Genomic DNA, 26435 nt, shown 5'->3' with positions numbered 1-26435 from the left:
AAAGGTGGCCTTATTTTCAATCTCTGATGATATGATGTGTCTTTTAAAGATAATTCGTTCATCCTTGGCTTTAAATGTTACTTCATAGCCTGTCTAATGAAGGTTATTCTAAACAAAAGCATTGCGAACAGACGGAATTTAATAAGTGACATAGTTTTATTTTATATATGAGACCTTTTGTTTTTGTTTTTTCTTTAGAAATTCGTGTAGTTTTTGTCTTCAGTTTCTTAACGTATGATTTTGCATTTTTTATTTTAATTTTCTCTAAAACAAGTTTGCTCTCTCCGTGAAGTTTCAACAAAAGTTTTTAAGATTGTACTGCTATCAAATATTCGCAAAGCATTTTGATGGACAAAACCTTTTAACATCTACATAAAAATTCGATTAAGTCTAATGTTTCAAATGCTTTCAACAATAGCTATTATTTATAGAAGTCTTGCGGGGGATGGAGTAGCTTGCGATATCTTTTTAAAGGCAAAACAGACCGTGCATTAGTTGTTAAGTTATGAACTAATGTTATTATGTATTATTGCGTAGGAAGAAAGGGAAATTCCATAAACCATAAAAGGCAATGAGAATACACCTCCAAACTAAATGAAACATAAATGTTTTTACACCACCGGCTGTTGCACACTTCTCCAAAGAAAATGCTACATGCAAGTCTTATCAAACGGACATATAATAAATGTGTTTTTAACATTTAGTGTATTGATTTAAAAACCAAAAATAGAAACTACAAGACATTTATATACAGTAGAACAGTGACAAATCAAAAACAAATAACAATCGTGGGCTAAATATCGTTTGATAGTTTATGGTATTTCTTTTTCATCCTACGCACATTTATATAATATACATATTATTACATAAATTTTACTCCATTCATTCATTCATAACTACATGTATACAACTGATTCGCAGTCCCATGTATACAAGTGATTCACAGTCCCATGTATACAACTGATTCGCAGTCTCATGTATACAAGTGATTAGCAGTCTCATGTATACAAGTGATTAGCAGTCCCATGTATACAAGTGATTCGCGGTCTAGTGTATACAAAAAATTCGCAGTCTCATGTATACAAGTGATTAGCAGTCCCATGTATACAAGTGATGCGCGGTCTTATGTATACAAGTGATTTGCGGTCTAGTGTATACTACTGATTCTCGGTCTCATGTATATAACTTGTGTGCAGTCTCATGTATACGTCAAGTGATTCGCGGTCTCATGTATACAAGTGATTCGCGGTCTTTTGTATAGAACTGATGCGCGGTCTGATGTATACAAGTGATTCGCGGTCTTTGGTATAGAACTGATGCGCGGTCTTATGTATACAAGTGATTCGCGGTCCCATGTATACAAGTGATTCGCGGTCTTTTGTATAGAACTGATGCGCGGTCTCATATATACAAGTGATTCGAGGTCCCATGTATACAAGTGATTCGCGGTCTTTTGTATAGAACTGATGCGCGGTCTCATGTATACAAGTGATTCGTGGTCCCATGTAAACAAATGATTCGTGGTCCCATGTATACAAGTGATTCGTGGTCCCATGTATACAAGTGATTCGCGGTTTCGTGTATACAAATGATACAAAAGGTATGTGCTAAATCAGGAATATAACAGTTGTTTTCAATTTGTTGTGTTTTATAATTTCATTTTGTCATTTGATAACGGACTTTCCGTTTTGAATTTACCTTGGATTTACATGTAAGTGTATTCGCACATTTATTTTCACTTTTTGACATACTTATCGACATCTGAACTTACAATAGACTCAATGAAAATAGAGCAGCGATGACGAAGATAGCATATTTTACATTTTTTATATTAGGTGTTTTATACTTTCTGTTTAAATGTCTTGATAAATTTTGTATACTTGTATTGTGATTATATGTGATCGTTAGGTGCATTTCGGGTAATGGGACAACATTTGACATGGAATTGATGGACTACAAAATAATTTGTTATTTAATGCATATATGTATGTTATTATTAGACCCGGATTCAAATATTATATAACTGGATGACATAATTTGTTTTTATAAGATATAAGTCTTTAAATAGAAAACGAAACAAACGATACGAATAAAATTTTCTTGCTATTGGAACTCTCAGTCGAAAGGTGAATGTAATATTAGTTATTTCTTTTTTTTTTTTTTATTCTGCTACAATAACAACTTGTTTAAAAAGGCGTCTTGTGTTTTGTAAGTGTGTGTGTGTGTGTGTTTTTGTTTCATTTTGTTTTAAATTAAAATTTATGTGTTTTTGACCTTTGGATGTTGTTTTTGATCGAGTTGTTGTCCCTTTGACGTATTCCTTATTTCCATTCTCAGTTTGACGGTAGGAGTTATTTTCATTTAAAGTCATATGTTTTTAATTGCAGATCTTTAATATATAATCGCGATCGTTTCCAACGCTGGTCGATGCAGAGCTGTTTTGCTTTGTGTTTTAAGGGGGTAGACCTTGGTTCAGGGAGATAACTCTTTAAATCAGTTAAGCGTTTGTAAAAGTCAAGTTCATCAATGTATTTTAAGCATTCACCTGAAACAGATTGAAAATAATCTATGTAACCTAGAAGCTTAGAATATATTTTTGAAAATGGTTGACACAAACGTACTAATGATTTAAAGAGTTATTTCCCTTAACCTAGGTCTACCTCCTTAATAAATAAGACAAGTCAGAGAGAACCAGCAACCTCAGTCGATCTAAGATCTGCCCTGTGTGGGTAGCAAATACTCTGCATCAATACTTACATGATAGCGAAGGGGAGAGGAGAAATATTGACTTAAAATCATTTCAATATAACCAATTCACTCAGTACATACATGTTTAACATAGGCACAGGAACAAGAACAACTGACTCGTCCAGAATTGATTAATTCGCCCCGAATTGTGAAGGGTTTTTACTTTCATTTTTAGTTTTTCTTTGTAGTGTATCGGGAACCATACCGTCGCTGGGCTTCTAAAATGTTGTAAATTACAAATTTTTCAAGACAAAAAATTCTTACAAACAGGCTTTGAAAATTTTGGCAAAATGCATGCTTCCAAAATGTCGTGTGTGAACTTGAACATTTTTGTAAATAGCAGTGAAATAAAAACGTTGACATTTCTGGATTATCCAAGAACTTAAATTATTTTCACAGAAATATAGAAATGTACAATTATTTTTTCCAACAGCCATTCTACAACGATTTTCAAGTTTTCATACAACAATTTGGAAGCAAACTTTACAAACAACTGGCATTGGCAATTTTGTAATATGTCTTATTTCACACATTTTGATTGGTCTAACTGTATGCTATTCTGTAATACCAAAGATTTCCTCCCGCCTAGACCATTGGTGTCAAAAAGTATTTTTAGCTAAAAAAGTCATATACATGTACGACATTTTAGAAGCCCAGCGACGATAATTGTCTGTTATTTTGTTCCCTTCTTTTGGACACAACATTGTTTCGTTTTTTTCGATTGACAATGTTTTATTTTGTCCACTTCTTATGCATCTTACACCTTTGTGGGAAAAATACTTAAAAGTATTTCTTGAATGTAAGATGTACTTTAAAGCCACTGTTATACAAGAGAGCATCGTTTTAATTGGCGATCGATTATGTAAGGTTGTTAAGTATACTAACAGAGTAAATTATCTTTTACTTTAACGGAAACCCGATAAAATGGCTCGTGAATAATTGATGCACCCACGTCAACACAAATGATACAACAGTTCTTAATGGGTGTAGGTTCCTTTGTATTTACAATAAAATATACAATTTTTAGACTTTATACTTATTTACGTAAATGGTTTTCAAGAATTTTCCTATATTGGTTCTTAAATATTAAATATGCATGAAAGCTCCATTGAACTAAGAAACTAACATTGATAAATTCTAAATACGTATACCCTTGTGAAGTTTTGTGACGTCAGTTTATATTTCTTGGCGAGGCTTCTAACAATTAAATAAGTTTTGCCACTCTGGTTTGGTTTGCTTTGAAAATATGATGGTAGCTCAAATCATTGTTATTGATAACATACTCTGGTATTTAAAAGTGGACCATTTAATTCGAAAACAATTATATACCTTTTTTAAAAGTACAAATTTACGAGCCCCAAGAATAACAAAATGTTTGTGACCTTTAAATGCCTGTCGTCGGTTTCAAAAAAAAATCTTATGACTAAGATTTATCGCAAGTATACTGAATTGTTCATGGCTTACGACCAATCTTAATCGTAAGTTTTTTCATGAAACCGAGTCCTGGAAGCCTGGTTTTCGAAAGTATATTATGACTTCGAGCTCTTAACATAGTCGTAAGATGTATTTTTAAAAAGTGTCCCAATTACAATATGTCTGACTTTTATCGAAAACTTAAGCCAATGTGACAATTCTCCATCTAAGACATAATCTGTAAGAGTAAACCATTGTAGGTCAAAGTAGGGTCTTCAACACCGAACAGCATGCCATACTGCTATAAATACTTTATTTTTCTCCCTTGTCAATTAGAATTAATGACAAATGTGTAAAGCAATTTTCTATAGTATGCTGGAAACTTTGAAAATGCATATATTATATCATTTGGGTTTTTTTTTCGCATTTTACATAATAGATTTTCCTGTTTCCTAATATTTGTTTTGTATCCTACTTTGTAACGTTTTCCCCCGAAATCGTACTATTGGTGGGTATTTTCCGGAATTTGCCGAGTAATGCCGGAATGCCATGCGATAACGTTACAGAAAGCCATATGATAATAGCTGAAGCATGTGATAAGTTTTTTCTTATCAGCTCGTTGAACACCATTTCGGAAAATATGGAATTCATGTAAATTTATTGCTATTATCATGCTTTAAAAATTACAAGTGGTTTACTCTAAGTATGTGATAAAGTATGTAATTAACGTATGTGCACTGGTATTTCGTTAAAGGGGGACTCGATATATACAATAATAAAAGTTAACACTTCATGTAAGACTGCAAAGTTCTACAATTTTGTTTAATACATATAAAACTAAATTAAACAGTTTATCGACTCCAAGGTGACCATATCATTTTACATAAGATTTATCTTTTGACATCTTTGAATACTTTCTAAAACCAAACGACCCTGGTGTTAGTGTATGATTTTTTCTCAAAGTTTCACGATGAGTCAATGTCTGGTGGTAGAATGCCATCTATCCGTATTCATTGTAAAATCATTTTCCGGATCACGTGTCAACCTCTAAATTCCCTGAATTAAACAAATATTTTTAAAATATATATATATATATATATATTTATAACTCGTCTAAACATCAACCCAACAATGTTAGATCTGTAAATTTGCTTTCGCAAATTTTTGGTTCTTCCCTCGCTAGGATTCGAACCCATGCTACTGTGATATCGTGACACTAAATCGCCTGCACTGCAGCCGTCCCGCTAGACCACACGACCACCTGGGCTCTTAAAAAAAAGAGCTTTCGCTGGCCGTGTGTTACCTTTCCACGTCAGTTTTAATCTAGCGGCGTACTGCAGTACGTGATATATAAGGCATGAAGATGTTATTGTTACAGATCAGCTAAATTATCTATAGTAAAGGATCCTACAAATTAATGTAAGATACAGTCACAGAAAATAATTATATTTATAAGTACGTCTGAGTCAGTGACAACCCTACAACAGATGTATCCATCGGATGATGGTGATACATGGCTGTGTACATAATGTATATACAACTCGTCTAAACATCAACCCAACAATGTTAGATCTGTAAATTTGCTTTCGCAAATTTTTGGTTCTTTCCTCGCCGGGATTCGAACCCATGCTACTGTGATCCGAATTCCGGTTTTTTTTGTTGTGTAAAACAAAAAAGGACTATGAATGTAAACTTTAATATGTTTTAAAATAGTTGCTACTCGACGTTCATAAACAAACAAAAATCAATCGTAGTTACAAATGTAGTATGATGTGATCTCGTAAATATCAACCACTTTACTTTTAAAGCAAGTAAACATAAATCGTTTTGTATCTGCACTGAAGCATGTGTCACTTGCCGTTAAAAAGTAAGTAAAATCAATAGTAAAAAAAAATAGTATTAAATGCACTGTAATACTTGCCACTAACGTAAAGAAGCGAGCAAAAATCAATCATAAATATGGATAAGTATAACGTACACAGAAATATTTGCCACTTTACGTTGAGAAGCACGCGAAAAAATCAATAATGAAAAATAAAAAATATTATATGCACTTAAATATGTGTCACTGTATCTTAATAAGCAAAGTTAAATGTGCACTGAGATATTTGCCACTTGACGTTTATCAGCAGGTAAAATGTTCACTGAAATATTTGCCGCTTTACGTAAAAAAGAACTCAAAAATCAATAATACAAAAAAAATAAAAAATGTACGCTTAAATATGTGTCCCTTCATTTTAATCAGCAGTTAAAATGTTCAATGACATATTTGTCGATTAACGTAAAAAAGCACGTAAAAATCAATAATAAAAAAAGATATAAGTAAAATATTCACTGAAATACTTGCAGCTTATTTATAAGCGAACAAAAATCAATCGTAAAAAATAATATATATTATATGCACTAAAATATTTGTCACTTCAAATTAAACAACAAAGCAAAATGTCAGCTGAAATATTTGTCACTTCACGCTAATCAGCAGATAAAATGTGAAATATGTGCCACCTTACTTACGTTGGATGCACTCAAAAATCAATAATAACAAAAGATATAAGTATAATATGCACTGTAATATTTGTCACTTGACGTTCATTTTTTGGCAATATGTGCACTGGAATATTTTTCACTTCGTGTTAAGCAGTAGGAAAAATAGTATACTAAAATATTTGCCATTTTACGTTAAAAAGAAAGCAAAAATCGATAATAAAAACAAATATAAGTATAATATGCACTGAAATATTACCCACTTGACGTTCATTTGCAAGCAAAATGTTCATTGAAATATTTGTCACATTACGATAAAAAGAAAGCAAAAATCGATAATAAAAAAATAAAGGTATAATATATACTGAAATATTTGCCACTTGACGTGCATTAGCATGCAAAATATGAACTGTAATATTTGCCACTTTTCGTAAAAGAGCACACAAAAATCAATCATAACACAAATATAAAAATAATATGCACTGAAGTCACTTGACGTTCATTTGCAAGCACAATTTGAACTGATATATTTAATAAACAGTCTCTAATCAATAGTAAAAACTCCGCGGTATTATATGCACTTTTACATCTGTAGATGTTCGGTTTATTTAATGAAGTACAAATCCGATATGTTATTAACCGATGACAAGTCGTATAGTGACGACACTCGATCAATACTAAGTTTCACACATCTACAAGGCCCATTCATACATTTCATTCATAACTCACCTATCACATGAATATAAAAGTACTCAAGACTTTTAATCTTTATTATTTCTGACAATAGAACCATTAGGATGGAACTTATATTAATTAAAGGTGGAGCTATGTGTTAAGCCACACCTCTCCTACAACTGAGCATTTAAAGGAAGAAGCTTTTCATATAAACTTACAAAAAGCAATATTCTTTCAATCGGATATATATATATAAATCTGTTTTACATTTAACTGTTTTAGCGCTACAGGTAAGACTATTGGAATTACACTTTTTACTATAATATTTATTTATCTATTTATGTTATGTTTATAACTAGTGTTATCTATTTTAATGCACTTAAAAATAGGTGAAAAATCTGAAACGTTGAAATGATAGATAGTATTTTTTGTATTTACAGTCACTAGTACAAATTTGTCATAGTATACGGGATTTTTGTAGTAATAGGCAGTATAGTAAATTCAGAAATAATGTAATGCTTGACAAACTAACCAACTTTAGTTTGAAAGCTAGAGCAATAACAATAAAAATAATAACATTGAATGAAAACAAAAATATTTAAAAAAGGATTATACAGCATAATCCAATGAAAACAATGCATATGTGCATGACATACCATTCTAAAATATGACAAGATAATATAAGATCGAAATAAGACGGCAAATCTTTGATTGATTATAGTATTTTGTACGTTCAGTGGCGAATATTTCATGTATATGCCAGGTCTATAAATCCTGCATCATTTATTAGACATCGTATGAAGTTCAAGATTGATATGCTCTTGACGTATGGCCTTTGGTGTAGGAGTCCGTACTTATATTGGAATTATGTACAGTCAGTCTCATGCGAAAATGTTTTAAAACAAAATCGTTTACAGCAATTGAAATTTCTCTTTTCTAAATTTTGATTTTAAAATTTTTACTATTCTTACATTCAAGACGTCATGAAATCATGCATCAAAAGCTTTTATTTTGTAGCAAAACATAATATATATATGTGCAGTCAACGTGTATTTTTTATACGAGTTCCTATTAGATAAACCTTAATTTGCATGCCAGCATGGGTAAAGCCCTTTCTGGCTACCATCTTTCGGGATGAGTTTAATGTTAATTTGGCTAGTTTGTAGAGATTGGCTTTAAGTACAAAACACACAAAAAAAATGTGGAATGAACTGAGGAGGGTACTAAACAAAAGACGTTCTTCTTTTGTGAACACAAAGTAACAATTCGACAAATCTGCATCAATTTTTACCGGTTTTGAAATGATACCCTTTACGCGGTTACTAACGTACTTTTATTGTTTGTTTATTTTGGGATCCTGGAGTTGTTTTGTAGGTGAAGAGTTCCACGTACTTTCTATCCTTTATCCTGTTGTTTAGTACCTGACACGGTGAAGTGTACCACGTACTTTCTATATTTTGTCATGGAGTTGTTTTGAGGCTCTATTCGCCGAAGTGTACCACGTACTTTCTATCCTTTGTCTTACTAACCTGTGACCCGTAAATATGTTACCTACATGTACACACAACACGAGAATCTGTTACCGTTATTTTTTTCTATTTTTATGTTTTTTTCATTGATTTATATCATAAAAAGTAATATCTATGTTACATTTTGTCTTAAATAAGATGACAATAGAAATATACGTTTGACTTTTGTCTTTAATATACTAGACCCATTGGTGGCCTTTGGCTATTGTCTGCTCTATGGTCGGGTTGCTGTCGCTTTGACACATTCCCCATTTCCATTCTCAATTGTATTGCAATATTTTTCACTGGATGTTAAGCAATCGATATCTAGTCCACCAATACGCCTCTTTTCGAACTCACTATCTGTCAATCCGTGTTTGAAGAAAATGAAAACAACAATCTATGTAATCAAAATTGTATTGTCAGTGTAAAAAGTTCTTCAAGTTCATACATTGCTATTACATTTGTACGACTATACTCATCAGTGATTATAAAAGTTAAATGATCTCTTAGTTTAAACAATCTTATTTATAGTGGATTTGGAAACAAGTTTTGCAACTAATAGTAATCCCTTTCCACTTCGCGGGTGCGATTGCTGTCTTGTAGCGGCATTAGCCTGCTCTTTTTTTCGAAATCTACAAGGGTGTCTTTAACGTGCAAGAGATATGGGTCTCTCTTAACACGGGTTAGCCATTTATCGTCCCCTTCCGACGGACTATCATCGTTTCCTCAAGACCATACTTACAAATGATGTCAAGTGAGATCCGAAAATTCATTCCCTGAAATTTTCATCCCGATTTAAGTGGATTGAATGAGAAATTATCCCAAGCCAGGAATTTAAACGAAATAAAGGAATTAAAAATCAATGCAAATCACAAAATTAAGAAAGAAAACCACTTAATCATTGACTATATATTACTTGGAACTGCATTTATTTGTAAACACAATTTTCGTGGAATATATTCCTCTCCAGAAACACATTTTAATTTTCTGTCACATGTTTCAAATTTTTACATTAATTTAAGTTTTTACAATTTACTCCCCTTTACTTGAAATGTAAAAGATAGACAGTCTGGTGGGTTTTATAGAATAGAGAATAATTAGAAAAATGTGCAGAATAAGGAGCTAGAAAATAAGGAATAGAGACAAATAGGTAATAAAATACAGAAAAGGGAATATTTTGGTGCTAAAAAAATATATATAAAGAATAGAGAGTAACAGGCAAAGTTTATAAAGAATAGAGACAAATCGAACGAATATAGAAATGATGGATCCCCATCCACCCCCTCTAGAATAAACGTGGTTATGGTTCAAGAAAAATACTAGCATAACCAAAATGTACTTTTGTTGATCTGTCGATTCAAGGACAAATTTTTAATACAATTTACAAGACAACGCTACAGATGTGCACAACATTATCTTCTATTATACTAAATAGATACATCGCACAATAATCTGTATAGAGAAAGTCCCTTCAGATGAGTGATCTTCTATACTGTAACCTTCAATTTAATCTGAAGCTTAAGAAAATATGTCGGCTTTCTATTGACTACTCAATTTGATTTCATTCAGTGATTTGGATCAATACCACAATCAAGTACATTTATAAGAAGCACAATAAAGTACATTTATAAAAAGCGGCGTAACTGTCACTAGTTCGTTAAGACTTTTTCAATAGAATATATTTTCTTCGTAACTCGCAAAATGCAATCCCGTAGTCTGAAGAAAAGTGATATGTTTTTTATAATAAGTAACATTTGTAAAAATACATAAAGTATATTTATATTAACACCGTATTTCAAATCATGTAAACGTGATGTTACATTTGTACATCTAACAGCAAAGCTGATACAAATGTATATTTAACACATACATTTTATGAGTTTATAATTCGTACTTTTATTCACTCAATAATGGCCGCTTGTAAATAAATTTGGTTATTGAGTTCCCACGGTTTTATGAATGATGCGGTGAACCTATATATATACATCGAGGAGCAGCATACACCACGAGTCAGAGCACACTCCCTATAATTTACAAAAGTTAATGATATATTTATTTTTGTATGCGGTGAACCATATTTGGTTACATTAACATAAGTTTGAAATTAATTTTATTTAAAAAATATCAAAACCATTTAGCATGCAAATTTATACAAAAACTGATAATATATTCTGCACTTAAACGGGATTGTTGTATTATTTTCCATTCATGAATTTGCTACAATGTTATAATACAGTCTGTGCTAGATTATTATTTGTCCTGTAATAAGTTAAATAAGTGACATATATATTTTATCATGATTAAAGGGTAAATATATATGTTAGTACAAACCCAGTAACAGTGTTATTTAACGGAGACCTAAACTAAATTGCAAGTCAATTCACTTTTGCATAAATACACTTATTTTAACAATGTTTTGCCGAATGCAACTGAATGAAGAAAAAAAAGATTCTTTTGTTATTAATTGATCCTGTCTTATTGACTTTATATAGCCCATATTATCTTTTAATGTTCTTAACGTTAATTGTTTCACTTGTCGTTGTCACGAAATACAAAACCAAGTCACACATGTACCTCTGCATTTTCGGGTTTGCTTATAATGGATGACCAAATATTGTCCGTATATATTTGTACAATATGGTCCAGTATAATGTGTAAAGTGTTCATATTAACGACAATCTGTGAAACGTAAAGTGCCCATATTAACGACATTCTATGTAACGTAAAGTGCTCAAATTTCCAATTTCTGTGTGACGTAAAGAGCTCATTTTTACAACATTCTGTGTGACGTAAAGTGCTTATTTTTAAAACATTCAGTGTAACGTAAAGTGCTCATACCTAGAACAATCTGTATAATGTTAAGTGCTCATATTTACAATATTCTGTGTAAGATAAAGGGCTCAAATTTTCCATTTCTGTTAAACGTAAAGTGCTTATTTTTACAGCAATCCATGTAACGTAAAGTACTCATATTTACAACATTCTGTGTGTAACGTAAAGTACTTATTTTTACAACATTATCAAATTCATACAGGGCTAGACATAACACAGATAAAGCTTTTACCAAGTTAACCAGTCAGGAAGTTTGATGTCCCGTAATGAGAGGTCATATGACGAGGTCACATGACTTTATCAACCGTGTGTATGACCTTTGTGCACTAAGTCATCCGAATAAATTATGTTAACTTATCGTATAGAACCAAATAGTCCTAAGAGTACATATTTCAAAAATAAATTACCAGATAAAAAAAATTGTCCATTATTTAGAGGTCTTATGACTTTATCAACCTTGTGTCTGACCTTTTGTGCACAAATTAGTCAAAACTAAACAAATCATGTTAACTTATCGATTACAATATTACTGTATATCAAACATTCCTAAGAGTACATTTTTAAAAGATAATTTCCAGATAAAAAAGTGTCCAGTAATGAGAGGTCATCTGACATTATTAACCTTTTGTCTGACCTTTATGCATTAAGTCGCCCAAATAAGTAATATCTACATATCGAACATATAAATGTGTGGCTTTTTATCTAACGTACATACAAGTACATAATTTTTAAGCAGTATTTTTAGATACATCTGTTTGATTAGTCTGTTATCGTCGATATTGTTTTTTTTTTTATTTACAGAAAGTCACTTCAAATTTATTTTCGGCAGATAACTAAATAAAAAGATATTCTGTTGATTCTACAAGACCTCCGCTGTGTTTTTAGACAAACTTAAAAAGTCCAAATCAATTTTTTAAATGTTTTATTAAATTCCTCCTTAAAAGAAACGAATACTAGCCCTTAGAACTCACCTTTCATAGCGCCGGTAAAGTGTTAAATCGCTGTTAAAAATCAAGTTTATCAGTGTATGCGTCTCGTTATATGGTTCATGTTCTCTGTATTACAACAGCGAGTTTATCAATAATATCGCACAGTATAACAATACTACACTACAGCTTATTAATAGATACTATTTACAAGAAGTGGACCAAAGACACGTAACTCATATGATACCGTTAATATCTAGTGCAGTCAATTATTAAAACATCAACAATGATTTAGCTAGAGATATCATCTCATATCTCCCCCATATCAATACACCGTCACATATTACTAAGTTGATTTAAATTGATTATGGATTTATTTTAATTTATTTAATACTGATATCAATTTGAAAATTTAATACAGAATAGAGAACCTTTTAAAAATAAATAATTATACTTCTTATTATAACTGGAGAAAGATTGTATCAGTCATATTTGTTTATAGTATGCTGATTTATAAGAAAGGCTCGGCTTTGAGGTACCAGATACTAAAGAGATAAATTTTAAAACAACGGTTTGGTTTCAACCACACCCGCAAGCGTCAATAAGTCCGATTTACTGCCTTGTACTTTTATCGAGTACAGTGTACTTTTCAAGCTATGTTGTAAACACAGAAATAGATTTTTTTTCCCTATGATTAATTCAAATACAAGCTGTTAATTGCTTATTATAAAACTTTAATGTGCCATATAAGTATTTTGTTACAACGTTATTGCCATTAACTTGTGATATATAGGTGCATCTTTGCATACGCATGTCGCTTATGTTGATTTCGTTTTAAATGTATGGTAATTATAAACGGCTTGTACTTTTAATTAGGGCAGTTGTTATGAGGTTCTGTGATTCTGAAAGTTCGCAATTCAGTGATCGTATCACAAACATGACTTCATAAATTAAAAGCGTTATGATTATGAAAATGACATTAATTTGTTTGCTGCTCAATTTTTAAATTAGACAATTTGTTGGCTGTTCAATTTTCAGTATAATTTTAGTTTTATTGTGACGTCACTCGCGTATTACAAATAATTTGTTATACTTATAACTTGATTTTGCAAACAAAAATATTTATCTCGCAATTTCTTTTGAAGTTACTATGTTATATCTATCGGCTGTTGTTTTTGTCTCTTTGGTCAGGTTGTTGTCTCTTTGACACGTTCATAATTTCCATTCTCAATTTTATTATTATACATATATATTTACTTACCAGAACTTATTTACATTAAGTTCACAATAAGTGACTTATACGTTAGTTATATATGGATCGTCTGAAAATTAGCTCAATAAAAGTTTGATCTGTGATTTGCTATATCATAGTTTTGTATAGTCCGAAAATGATAACACTTCGTCAAACTATGACCGGATTATGGTATACTCATACTACCCATCATAATAATAACACTTCTACAAACTATGACCGGATTATGGTATACTCATACTACCCATCGTAATAACAATAGATCATTGAGATTGTAGACCTCGGTTTTATTATATAAATGCGAAAGTACGACCATTAACGATCCCGCCCATCAGAAAGAAGTGTTTATGTACTTTTGTATATAATCATTGATCAATCGCATTGTAAAAATTCTTTAATCCAATTCTTGTATTATTTACATATTTGTTTAATACATTCGTACTTAAGATCGAAAGCAAGCAATGAGTGACCTCCCACCAATAACCTTTAAATGTAGGTTAAAAAGGATAAGCATTTTTACTGTTTAAAATTCAAAATATACTATTTTAAATGACTCGTCATAGCTACTTCTAGGTTTAAAAGGTATGGTAAGTTTTGATTGAGAAAGAAGTTAATAATAAAGATTATATGTGCTGATGAAGTAGTACATGATACATTAACCATATCACTGTACCGAATGCCGTACACCTACAACTTATAGATAATTATTGCAAAATGATCAAATATGAATTTGTAATACTAGCATTTACTTCAAACACCAGTAAAATACAGTATAAAGAGAGAAAAAAATCCTATATACATGGACTTTGATATAGGATTTTTTTCTAAGACAAGTGCCTATATGTTGTTCTTTTTGTGTAACAATGTAAAATAGCGTTTGTGATTAAGGGAAATAGGTATTGAATTTTATTTCAAATATGTGTACGGTTTTAAGTTGGATCCATTGTTAAAAAAATGGGTTAATGACAAAGATACTAGTTTATATTCATTAGACAAAATACTGAGTTATTATTTCTGTATTGCTGAATTATTTGTTTATTATTTTAATTTTGTTTTTATCTTTTACAGACGATACCTGTCGGTGAAAACAACGACACCTGTTGGTGAGAACGAACGAAACAGCCGACGCTGTATACGATATTTTTAGTATAGACTAAAAGAAATGGCGCTTTTAATTTTTCCATTGACATTTACCATAAATCCACTGGTAGCACTTTTGTTGGTAGTTTTAGCAGTAGTATGGTTTTTGTAAGTATGTTTTAAATTAATAATTTATAAATAAGATATTTATATAAATGTTAGAAACTTTTTCACGACGCTTTTACAATTCCTAACGTACTTCTCTTACTCTCATGTATTCATCTTTTTAACATATCAATTCAATAGACCACTTTCGAGTTCATCCGTCACCGGAAAAAACTCGTCAATTATACGCGCCTTTATGACGTCATTTACCAGATAGAGGGGGTCGCCTGTATCCCTGCACTATTTACGTTCATCAAGCGTCTTGGTGATCGTCATTGTGCAGGATATACTAGAAATAATGGTTGTTCTGTAGGTACTTAATGACAATTCCCTAATAACATCAATGCTGATTGTCAATTTTGAGAATTCAATTTGTCGTATAATTCGTACAATATAGAATTATAGTTTTCCAACCACTCGCTCAACATTGGAATGGAAGTGACGACGCCCCTAAACGCACAAATGACGTTCACTAAAACCAGAGTTTTTGACGGAAATGCTTCGAACTCGAAAGTTGTCTATTGGCACTCGGCGTTTTTTTAATTATCAAAATGAATTAGAAAATGTGTTTATGAAAAAAAGAGGATGAGAAATACACTAAACGTCATTGGAAGTCTTTTAGTCCTTTTTTAAAAGATAAAACATCGGAAATTAATTCGGTTTTTTTTGTAACACAGACAACGAGAATAGAAGTACAACGGTATTTAGGTTATAAAAGTTCAATTACATTTTTAATCTCAGTGTATTTGATCGATAAGTTTGTATGCTGCAAAAACGATTGCTATTACAGTTTTTTCTTTTCATATTTTAGAAAAGTGAGAGACGACTATAAACTCTTTGAAAAGTTAAAGATACCAGGTCCAAAACCAATGATGGTATTTGGAAGCATAGGAGAGTTCAAAGACAAGGTAACAGTCACATTTTTTCCCGCCCAATTTGTACTTTCTAGCTCCAAATTAATTTATAATACTATTTTTGTTCCTTTACACTTTCTAGCTCCAAATGAATTTATAATATTATTTTTGTTCCTTTGCCGTTGTTCCTTGTGAAAGCTGCAAATTCTTCTCTGTCTGGCAATTACTCAACCAGATTTTTATATAAATTTATTTTATTAATATATATTATATTCAATTATTTTAAAAAACGATTTTCAGTCTCGGCAAACCTCGGCAAACTAAGAGGGGCAAGACTCATTGTCATTCGTTTTGAGGAAATACAAACAGACCAGAAGACTGAAGGGACTTAACTCGACAACCATTTGGTTTCAGAATCCAGAAATAGAAAAAAAACTTACTTATTGTAATAAATCTAACTTTTATTCCTTTGTAGAATCCATTGGATGTTTTCAAAGAATGGAGGAAAGTGTATGGAGACATCTTCGGGTAAATATCATTTCCACATATCAAAAACCGTACGCACACGGAGAGTTGTCTTATTGACGCTCATACCACATCTTCTTATATCATATAATGTGAATAAGTGCATAAAAGGCGCATATGTCAAGTGCATATTTATCATCATATTTTAACAAATATCACTTTAAATTCTAAATTCGTATATTTTATGGTGTGTGTAGTTTTTTTTAACAGTAAAAGTTATTTATAGTAAAAACAAGGCGGATATCTGGATACAGCCTATTACCGGATATTGACACTACTGATGTAACCGATAACATATATATTTTATACACAAATGTAATATTCATTGTAATGCAATGGTAATTCGAACGACAGACACAAATCTGTATATTAAAGCAAAAACAATTCGCTTTATCAGAAACTAAAGGACTATGGGTATTCTCATTATTCGTGCACCAAAATGAAAATTACGTTACATCATAAGTTAAATTTCAATTTTGTAGAACGTCTCAAACCTATATCAACGTTTTGTTGTACACTTTAGAAAATATTAGTCAGAATGCATTAGATTCTGAAACGACGGACTGTTTTAATGGCAACCGGGAACACAATAACGTTTATGTTAAGTTATACTAATTTTTATTCTTTTTTGCAGCTTTTTCGAAGGATTTACCCCTAGTTTAGTAGTTAACTGTCCAGAGATGGCAAAACAAATTTTAGTGAAACACTTCGACAAATTTCACGTTCGACCAGTAAGTATCTTGCAATGTGTATATAAATATACAAATGTGTGTTTGAAAGTGTGAATTATAAAGTTAACATATATTAAAACACATGTAAATGATATTTTAAAAGGTTTTGATATAAAGAGAGTTCCAGCTAATAATTATAAATACATTGGAAGTCATAATAATTATGACGATACATGTTGATTTTTTTTTATCTCTTTTTGTTAGCGATTTCTTTCTTTTCAACCTATTTATGATTGTTATTTTCAGTTGTGCATTCTCTTTCTATTTATAATTGTGATGTTAAGTTGTTCAATCTCTTTCTATTTGCCATTTCTTTCTTTTCATCCTATGTATGTTTGTCTGTTTCAGTTGTGCAATCCCTTTGTATATAGTCCAGATGAAAGCAGTCTTCTAAATACATTTGGTAACGAGTGGAAGCGACAAAGATCCATTGTAGCCACAGCATTCAACTCTGTTTCTATGAAACATGTAAGTCAAATTGTAACCCAAATAATCCAGTCGTGATATCTCACCAGAAAGAGATATCGATTATGGGGAGGGACAAAAAGATATATCGATTATGGGATGGAACAGAAACATTCTGCATCATTGAACTACATTACGTCTGTAGAGGTTTTAAGTTTATGCAATTTGTAATATGAAAATATGCACATTTAATACCACACAATAAAACATATGTTTTGTATGGAGAATATCCTCATGTGTATTAAACACAATTATTGAGTAATTCAATCACATTCTTGTCAATGATAATCACAAACCAATTCTGATAAATTTTTAATGATAGTTTAACCCCAATGTAATAATTGTTATTGTACGTAATACAACAAATTAATGTTGCTATTATCAGGAGCTTATTTGTCATGTGACTTGATTTCAGATGTCCAACAGAGTAAATGCAACTGGAGACAAATTTTGCAGAAAGGTCACTGAACAAAATAAAAGTAATCCTGACGGTTTTGACGTCACTGAGTGAGTAAAATTACAACAATCAAATAATTATCTACGCATAAGAAAAAGTAATACCATGATGATGTTGATTACTATCTTGATCACCCATCTGTGACTTGTGTCTAACACTAGATATTAATATCATCGTTAAAAGTCACATGTAAATTATGTTTAGTCTTCAAACAACTGTCATTTACTAGGCATTATGACGTACACATCACATTATGACGCCGTAACTGTGATGATATCAAGGCGGTAACAGCCGTATTAACAAGTCTTACTTCACTATATTTAACATTTATTAAACATGATACGATTCGTACTTTAATTATACCTTTATAACACGTTATATGTAGTTTTTCACATAACAATAAACAAAGTATTTTTTTCTGTTATACACGATTTTCGTGCAAATATATAAGTCTAAATAAAAAATGTTGATAGTGTCAAAAATGTAGTGTCAATATATATATAGTTTAATGACTCCTTAATTTGAGAATACGATTTTGTAGTGATTTCTCATTTACTCTATTTTCAGTTTAATAGACAGATATACACTTGATGCGTTTGCAGACTCTGGTTTTGATTTCGAGGCTAATAGTTTAGACAACGAAGATGCTTTGTTGTATCGTTTTATGAAGGAGTTTAACCATTCAGCAGCTGCTGACAACCCTATTGCTGGTCTTGCACGTGAGTATTTTACTAACCCTTCCGGAGCACCTGATTACATCCCAGTTTTTGATGAAATTCTTACTGTTCAATCATATTAAGGAGCTTTGAGATCACCCCAAGTTTGTAGTTTTCTTTGTTAGCCATGCGGTTGTTAGTTTATTGTCAATCTATGAGTGTTTAACTGTCCCTCTGATATCTTTGCCCCTCATCTAAGTCTGTTGAGGTAGTGTTTTGTAATCTGTTGCTTGCTTTCTCGCTGGTTTTATCTGATTTTGGCCATTACTTTGTTTATCTCTCTTTGACATCTGAGTTGTGAATATCACTTTGACGTTTAGTTGAGGGTTTTTTTTATTCGTTTTTCTATTATTTCGAAAAAAAACGGTAATTGAAGACACTTTAATGTCTTTTCTTCTTGTTTAAATTTTAATAATATGCAAAATAAAGAAACAATAACGTTTATATAAAAAATGGTTACATACTTTCCAGCTGTTAAACGTGTATTTTAAAATTTTAAATATTTAGAAGAATAGTTGCTATGTCGCCTAAAGCTTTCAGAGCAATTAATTAAACTAGATTTTTTTTCTTAAAAATTAAAGATATTATGTCAAAACTGATATAAAATGTCAACTTATAATCAATTATGATTTACTACTAATAGACCACACATATGTTTTACAGTGTTAATTGGTTGACGACACAATGTCTTAATTTATCATAACGTTCATCAAACACACATATTTAACTCTATCGTAAATACTTTACCTTCAAAAGTTCGGTTCGCGAAACGAAAGAATATATTGTAATCAAAGGTACCATAATTATAATTTAGTACGCCAGACGCGCGTTTCGTCTACATAAGACTCATCAGTGACGCTCATATCAAAATATTTATAAAGCCAAACAAGTACAAAGTTGAAGAGCATTGAGGAATGTACCAAATATGCACAAACATTTTATTTTTATTTGATCATTGCAATGAATCAACTGTTTGAAAATGAATATATTTTTTGTTGCAGGTGTTTATCCTGGACTTACTCCATTTCTTCAGCTTTTCGACGGAAAACACAAACAAGTCCATGAAGAAAACATGAAACAAATACGTGAACATGTCGTTAGGAAAAGGCAAGAGGTGAGCCAAATGGATATACATATAAGGTCAATATTGAGACTGGAGATGTGTAAGGCTTATAGGGACCTTTCTAAGTTTAGTGCCCAATGCAAAAAGATTAAATGCAGCCTGAAATGTACTTGCTGCAGTATGAAACATATGCCACGCTTATATCATAATGGGAAAAAATACAATAGATACGAGTTTCAATTATTCATAGGTGTTAACTTATAATTGCCACTCAAATCGTGATTTTGTAAGACAACTGGTATGTTTGTTAAATGTTAGCATGCAAAACAAATGAATTTATTCTTATTTCAAATGCGCAGATTTGTTCTCCATGTCCATTGCGTAGGGTTTTTTTCCATTTCAAATGACGTGAATCATCCAATTATTAGCCCCCTTGACACATTAATTTCATAATGGCAACTGTAAGACCACTTTGTATATTTTTAAATCAACGAATCAGACAAAAAAAACTTAGGTGTAGCTATCTATGAACACATATATAAGAATATGCCTGTACCAAATTAGGAATTTGACATTTGTTTTCCATTCGTTTAATGTATTTTAGCTTTTGATTTTGTAATTTGAATAGGGAATTTTCGTTTTGAATTTTCCAAGGAGTTGAGTATTGTTTGCATTGTTCTTTTTTAGGAAGTGCGTTCTAATGAGTTTTTGTTTTATTTTTTAGTACTCCCAATCCTCCAGCGATGAACAAAAGAATTTCTTAGGACAAATGATAAATTGTTCATTCTTTGATCGGGACGAATATGGGATATACAGACGACGTCAGCTAAAAGATCAAGAGATAGTCGGACATATAAACTCTCTGATTGGAGGAGGAATAGGAACGCTCAACGCATGTCTGTCTTTTGTAATCCACATGCTTGCAATGAATCCAACTGCTCAACAAAAAGCTTTTCAAGAAGTTATAAAAATATGTGGATATGAGGTTAGTTTTGGATCTAGTTTCGGATCTCTTTAATTAATTATAATTTAATTGAATGTTAAGTATATTTGTGTATCATCTCTTTTCTTTATTCATTTATTTTTACTAATAAGTTTTCTCATTAGCTAGTAAAAATTGAGAATTGAATTGCATTGGAATATCCTTACAACGTGTGTTTACTTGGTGAAATAACTTAAACCCTTTTTTAAAATTTTGATTTTAAAAACATGTCATGCAATAACAATAATGAATAATCTTAATACTCTTTTATTTCAGAAATCACCAACATTTGATGACATACAAAAAATGGAATATTTACAAATGATTTTACACGAAACATTACGACTTTTGCCGTGTGCTCCTGGGTAAGTACACATAATATCTGACTTCAAAATGAGCAAAATATTAAACACATACATTTTATGTTGCAAGTTAAAACGAGGGTAAAATAGTACAAAAAACAAAATACACCTACATCAATATTTGTTATATAGTTTTTTGTGAACTTACTTTTATTCTAATAAATTGGAATATCAAAGCAACAAATACACAATCAGAAGATGTCTATTTTGTTTGTCAGTTTCTTATTAACAAACGAAAGACAAAAAAGAAACTTTTATGTGAACAACAAGCCTTCAACAATGAACAAAATAAATACGGTATAATTAGGAATTCCCTTAGATGTCAAAATATAATACAATTCTAAAGAAATTACCAACTACCTAGTTAATTATGGGGGACATAAGCCAAAGACATACCAGTACGTTAAATAGAAATGTTTGACATATATTCTATATTATACACTATATATGTGTACACGTGATCATTAATATCTTTTGAATTTCAGAGTGACGCGGAGAGTTACTGAAGATTGTAATATTAATGGTGTAGAGTTTAAAAAAGACGTTGTTGTACGAGTAATGACTTGTACTTTATATTCAGATGAAAAAATATACCCTCAGCCAGAGAAATTTATTCCTGAAAGGTACGTATGATCTGAAAACCAGATTATTCCTTAATATATCTATTTGTCTGACCAAAAGCAACCAACAATCAACAATCAATCAATCAATCAATCAATTATAAAGCGATTATAAATATAATCAGATGTGGTATGAGTGCCAATGAAAAGATTTCCAGCCTAGGCACAATTCGGAAAATTTAAGCGATTAAAGGTCAAAGTACGGCTTTCAACATGGACCTCGGCTAAATATAAAAGAGTAAGCTATAAAAAACCCACAAAATTACTAGTGTCAAACCATTCAAACAAAAAATCTAAGGTGTCTAAAAACGAGAATCGAGAAACACCTACGAACCACATATGTATATAAACATATTATAGTTTACTATTAGGTGTGAGCCAAGGCTCCGTGTCGAAGGCCGTTCCTTGACCTATAATGATTTACTTTTATAAATTGTTATTTGGATGGAGAGTTGTCTCGTTGGCACTCATATCACATCTTCCTATATCTTTATATGTTATTAGAACTCTTGTTTTCACTGACCGGTATATACGGGACTGTTATGAGAACTTATGTCAGTGGTCGGTTTTAGAAGGTAATAAGAACTTTAGAATGGACTTTGACCTTTATATGGAATGTAAATCAGTTTAACCTAACACGATCTATGACTCTGTCGTGACATGTTCACACTTAAACATGAATGAAATACTAGTACTAGTAAATAGGTCAAAGTCTGAAATTGTCTTATCGTAGTATTTGTATTCGGTGCCCACAGTATTGAAACTAAGTCTTATCGCTGTATGAATGCAAATATCATTGCTAGTAGTTCTTTGATAGTCTCTGTTTTATCTATTCTCAACTATTATATACTCGCAGCAGTTTCCATAGTAGTTAGTATATACTGGCTGGTACCTGTAGACAGTTGTTTTTTTAAGAAGACAATATTGGTTTTGCTTGATTGGTTTCGTTTGAATAAATTATTGCTGGCCTCCTTGAACTTCTATGTATTCAAATCGGGAATTATGCACTACACAGATACTAACATTTGGAAAGAATATTAATGAATAGTATTGGAAATCAAGTATAGCGTCTTATAAGTAGTTTGATTTATTGTTTCAGATTTTCTCCCGAAGAAATTCAAAAGCGTCATGCCTTTTCTTATCTGCCATACGGACAAGGCCCACGAATGTGCCCTGGTCTTAAGTTTGCTGACCTCCAAGTCAAGGTTGCCATGGTGAAACTTTTACAGAGATTTGTGATAAAACCATGTTCCCAGACAATCGTAAGTTTACTTTTGCTACGTTACCTTTGGTTTTACAAACCTGCAAATTTAACAACAAATTTGGGTCCGAATAAACAATTTTCTTTTAAACATTGTTACAATATGCTATAAAAAGTATGAGAAAAATATATAGTTTTAGATATTCCTTTCTCTATTTGATTAAATTATATGAGTCATCAGGATTAAAAATGCGCCTATGACAAAATGATTCACAATATTTGTTTCTATTTATAGGATCCTCTTCCAACAGCCTTGAGGCCAATGCTTTGTCCGAAGGATGGCGTTTTCGTACATTTAGAGGATCGTGTTCGACCGAATATGAGATCAAATACATGCTCTGCGTGAACTGATTTTGCTATAACATATGACAATTATGCAAACACTCTTGCCATGACAGATCGCTTAAGTGATTAAGTGCATCAACTGTTGCCAATCAGATGACAAACATCGCCAAGACGCAGATCGGAGAGACAGGTCGTCCGAATGGCCGAAGACGAACGTGATGTGGTATGCTACTTTTTGAATAATACTCAGTTGTAGAAAATGTCCTTCTTCTGTTGATGACTTTTACATTGCTGTAAATTGTTCGAGTATATGTGAACATTTTACGTTAAATTTTTTTGTGACGTGGACTATGTTCTAAACACTTAGAAACGTATGTGTGATTGACAGTTATTGTGAAGTGGACTATGTTCTAGATTTCTTAGAATTTTAGAGTTGTACAACTTTGCATCTCATATTCAATTCGAATTGATTGCATGAGCTAACTTTTTATGAAACGACTTATCAAACAAACATGATAGGAGATTAAGTTGTGTGAAACATATAGGAAAACAATCAGTTTGATTGTCAGGAATTAGTTTAAAAAGAATGTTGTTACAAATTAATTCAAGTAAATTAGTATTTACAAGTAACATGTCTGTTCAAATAGGCAAATATTTGCAATTTACATGTAGTTGATATTAAAACGAAATATTTAGTGATTATGGAACATATTGAGGTTCTTTATGAATAATCTTTAAAAAAAACAATGTTTTTTTAATCTTTGATTTTGTTTAACACTATGGACACAGTGCACGTTTGCATGCTTCCAATTCTAATAGAGTAAAGACTGATTTTGTCTTAAATCTGAATAAATTTGATGAACAATTAGATTGTGTAGTAACGGAGGTTCAATATAAGCCTTACAAGTAGTACTAAACGAATGAAATTATCATGAATATACTAACAGTCAATTAACTAACAAGATGGTTAAAATAATATAATGTCAAAATGATATCTAAAAATTAACAATTATTTATACTGCTAATCGTGCAGTTTTTGCTATGTTCAAAATTTATGTTAGAAATTATTTTAAATTAAGGAATGCATCTCCCTCATACAAAGCTTTGATTCCTTTCACGGATTTGGCTATACTTTTTGGACCTTTTGGATCAAAGCTCTTCATCTTTTAAATAAGCTTTAGATTTCAAATATTTTGGCCAGGAGCATCACTGAAGAGACATGTATTGTCGAAATGCGCATCTGGTGCAGGAAAATTGGTACCGTTAATGTTATTCAAACAATTTTGTAGTGAAACTTCTTACTCATCAGAAACACTACGTATTACAATTATTACTATTGTTACATGATCATAATGATATAATCATTGAGAAATCCTATAGAACAGTTTGAAAAGCATAATGAATATTGAGGTTTTTTAAATATCTATTGTGGGAAAATATTTTGTGTACCCCTGTGATTTGTTAAACATTTTGTTATTGAACATGATTAAGTTAAACTTGAAAACAATATTATGGGTTTGATTGTATGATGTTGCGTGAATGTATGTGTGTGTTGTTTACATGTGTGGGTATTTTATTGAGTCTGCTAAAGTGTAACAGAGGGAAATATACATATAGTTGTACTGAAGTGAGCGTGTGAGTACTTTTAGAAATTATTTTAAGTACTATTGACTGTTTCAAAGGATAGGTAACTATACACTAGATCGTATTATTGTACTGATTTAAATTTACAACATACTGTTGAATAATGAAAAAATGAAACATTTATTACGTTTAATGTGACATAATACATGTACTTCGTATAATGGATTACAAACGCGTGTATTAGCAAAAAACATCATTAAAATCAATACCGTTTAGGTGAACATACTCTTATGTTAAAATCCATTAATACAATGAAGGTAGCAATATGTTGAAAATCCAGATTTATATTTCAATACCAACTGAAAGATATGTTATTGTATTTACCGATATAAAGTTTAAGTTATATTATTACTAACAGTAAAACATATCCCACATTGAAGAATCCACGTGACTGCATACACCTTATCGCTATTTAGTCCATTCCGGGAAAAACAGTCATTTATACAACTTCCTGTTTGAGGTCACCGGCCGAAAAATGGAGGTCATCAGTAGTGAGCTGAGGACGAAAAAACTTTAGAAAGTGATTATCAAGAAACTTTGATATTGTATGATCCACTTTTTTCGAAATTAAAATTGAAGTAAAAAAATATTTTGTTTGAAGTATTTACGGTAGTTTAAACAGGTCTCATTAAAAAGAATCATGCATGGTGAATTGTTTAAACAGGGTCCCAGATAGCTTCAACTGGATGAAAAAGTTGTGTAATTTTAGAACTGTTCCGGAATGGAATAAATAGCGATTAGGTGTATTATCCTGTGAAACTGTACATGAAGACAATGAGATTAATACTACTAAGGAATTTTATACTGTACTTATTTATATATGATATGTTTTTGTTACATTTGAGTTGAAAATGGCATTTTATATGAAAACTTAATAAAAAGTAAAACTTACTTGTGCGTTGTTCATTGCATTGCACACAATTAGACATTTTTTTGGGGACCAGCTGATGCCTGCCTCCGTGTGCGGAATTTCCTCGCTGCTTTGTGCCCATTGGTTTTTTTTCTGTTCTTTGATCGGGTTGTTTTCTCTTTGACACATTTTAATTTTCGATTCTCAATTTTAAGACATATATTTGGTGAATATGTAGAAAGCATCAATTCGATCGAATTGTTTTCTGCCATGGCATTGCTAGTTTGGTTTCGAGTTCTTTGAATATCCTTTCGTATCTGTAATCTCTCTTTTGCGAGGCAATGATTACTAGTAATATCGACATTCACAATCAAAATATGAAATAAGCATGACTGATTCTGTTCGGTTGATTTTAAACAACACCCATTGGGGTGTAATGATCAATATTATCACATCGGCAAACATGCTCCAGATGAAGGTCAATCAAGAAATCTTGAAGGCTCATCGGACGCACCAAGTATTCTTTTATCTTTA

General features: G+C 31.4%; 1 protein-coding gene across 2 annotated transcripts; it reads left to right on the top strand.

Annotated features, from left to right (window-relative positions):
- Window positions 1-1518: 1518 nt before the first annotated feature.
- On the top strand, window positions 1519-25941 carry LOC139496282 (cytochrome P450 3A4-like). 2 transcript variants are annotated; one of them, XM_071284783.1, is made up of 14 exons: window positions 1519-1600; window positions 14910-15089; window positions 15898-15994; window positions 16416-16468; window positions 17100-17196; window positions 17545-17664; window positions 18077-18168; window positions 18686-18837; window positions 19836-19948; window positions 20622-20882; window positions 21156-21244; window positions 21727-21864; window positions 22961-23123; window positions 23358-25941. In XM_071284783.1, the coding sequence occupies exons 2-14, from the start codon at window positions 15004-15006 to the stop codon at window positions 23466-23468; spliced, it is 1572 nt and encodes a 523-aa protein (XP_071140884.1). In that variant the 5' UTR covers window positions 1519-1600; window positions 14910-15003; the 3' UTR covers window positions 23469-25941. The 2 variants fall into 2 exon arrangements, with proteins under 2 accessions (XP_071140884.1, XP_071140883.1); XM_071284782.1 differs by lacking the exon at window positions 1519-1600 and adding an exon at window positions 7353-7610.
- Window positions 25942-26435: the final 494 nt, after the last annotated feature.

This window comes from Mytilus edulis, chromosome 11, assembly GCF_963676685.1.
Source record: "Mytilus edulis chromosome 11, xbMytEdul2.2, whole genome shotgun sequence".
NCBI lineage: Eukaryota > Metazoa > Mollusca > Bivalvia > Mytilida > Mytilidae > Mytilus > Mytilus edulis.
The sequence above is the reverse complement of the archived record's forward strand: the minus strand, read 5'-3'. Positions and strand labels throughout refer to the sequence as shown.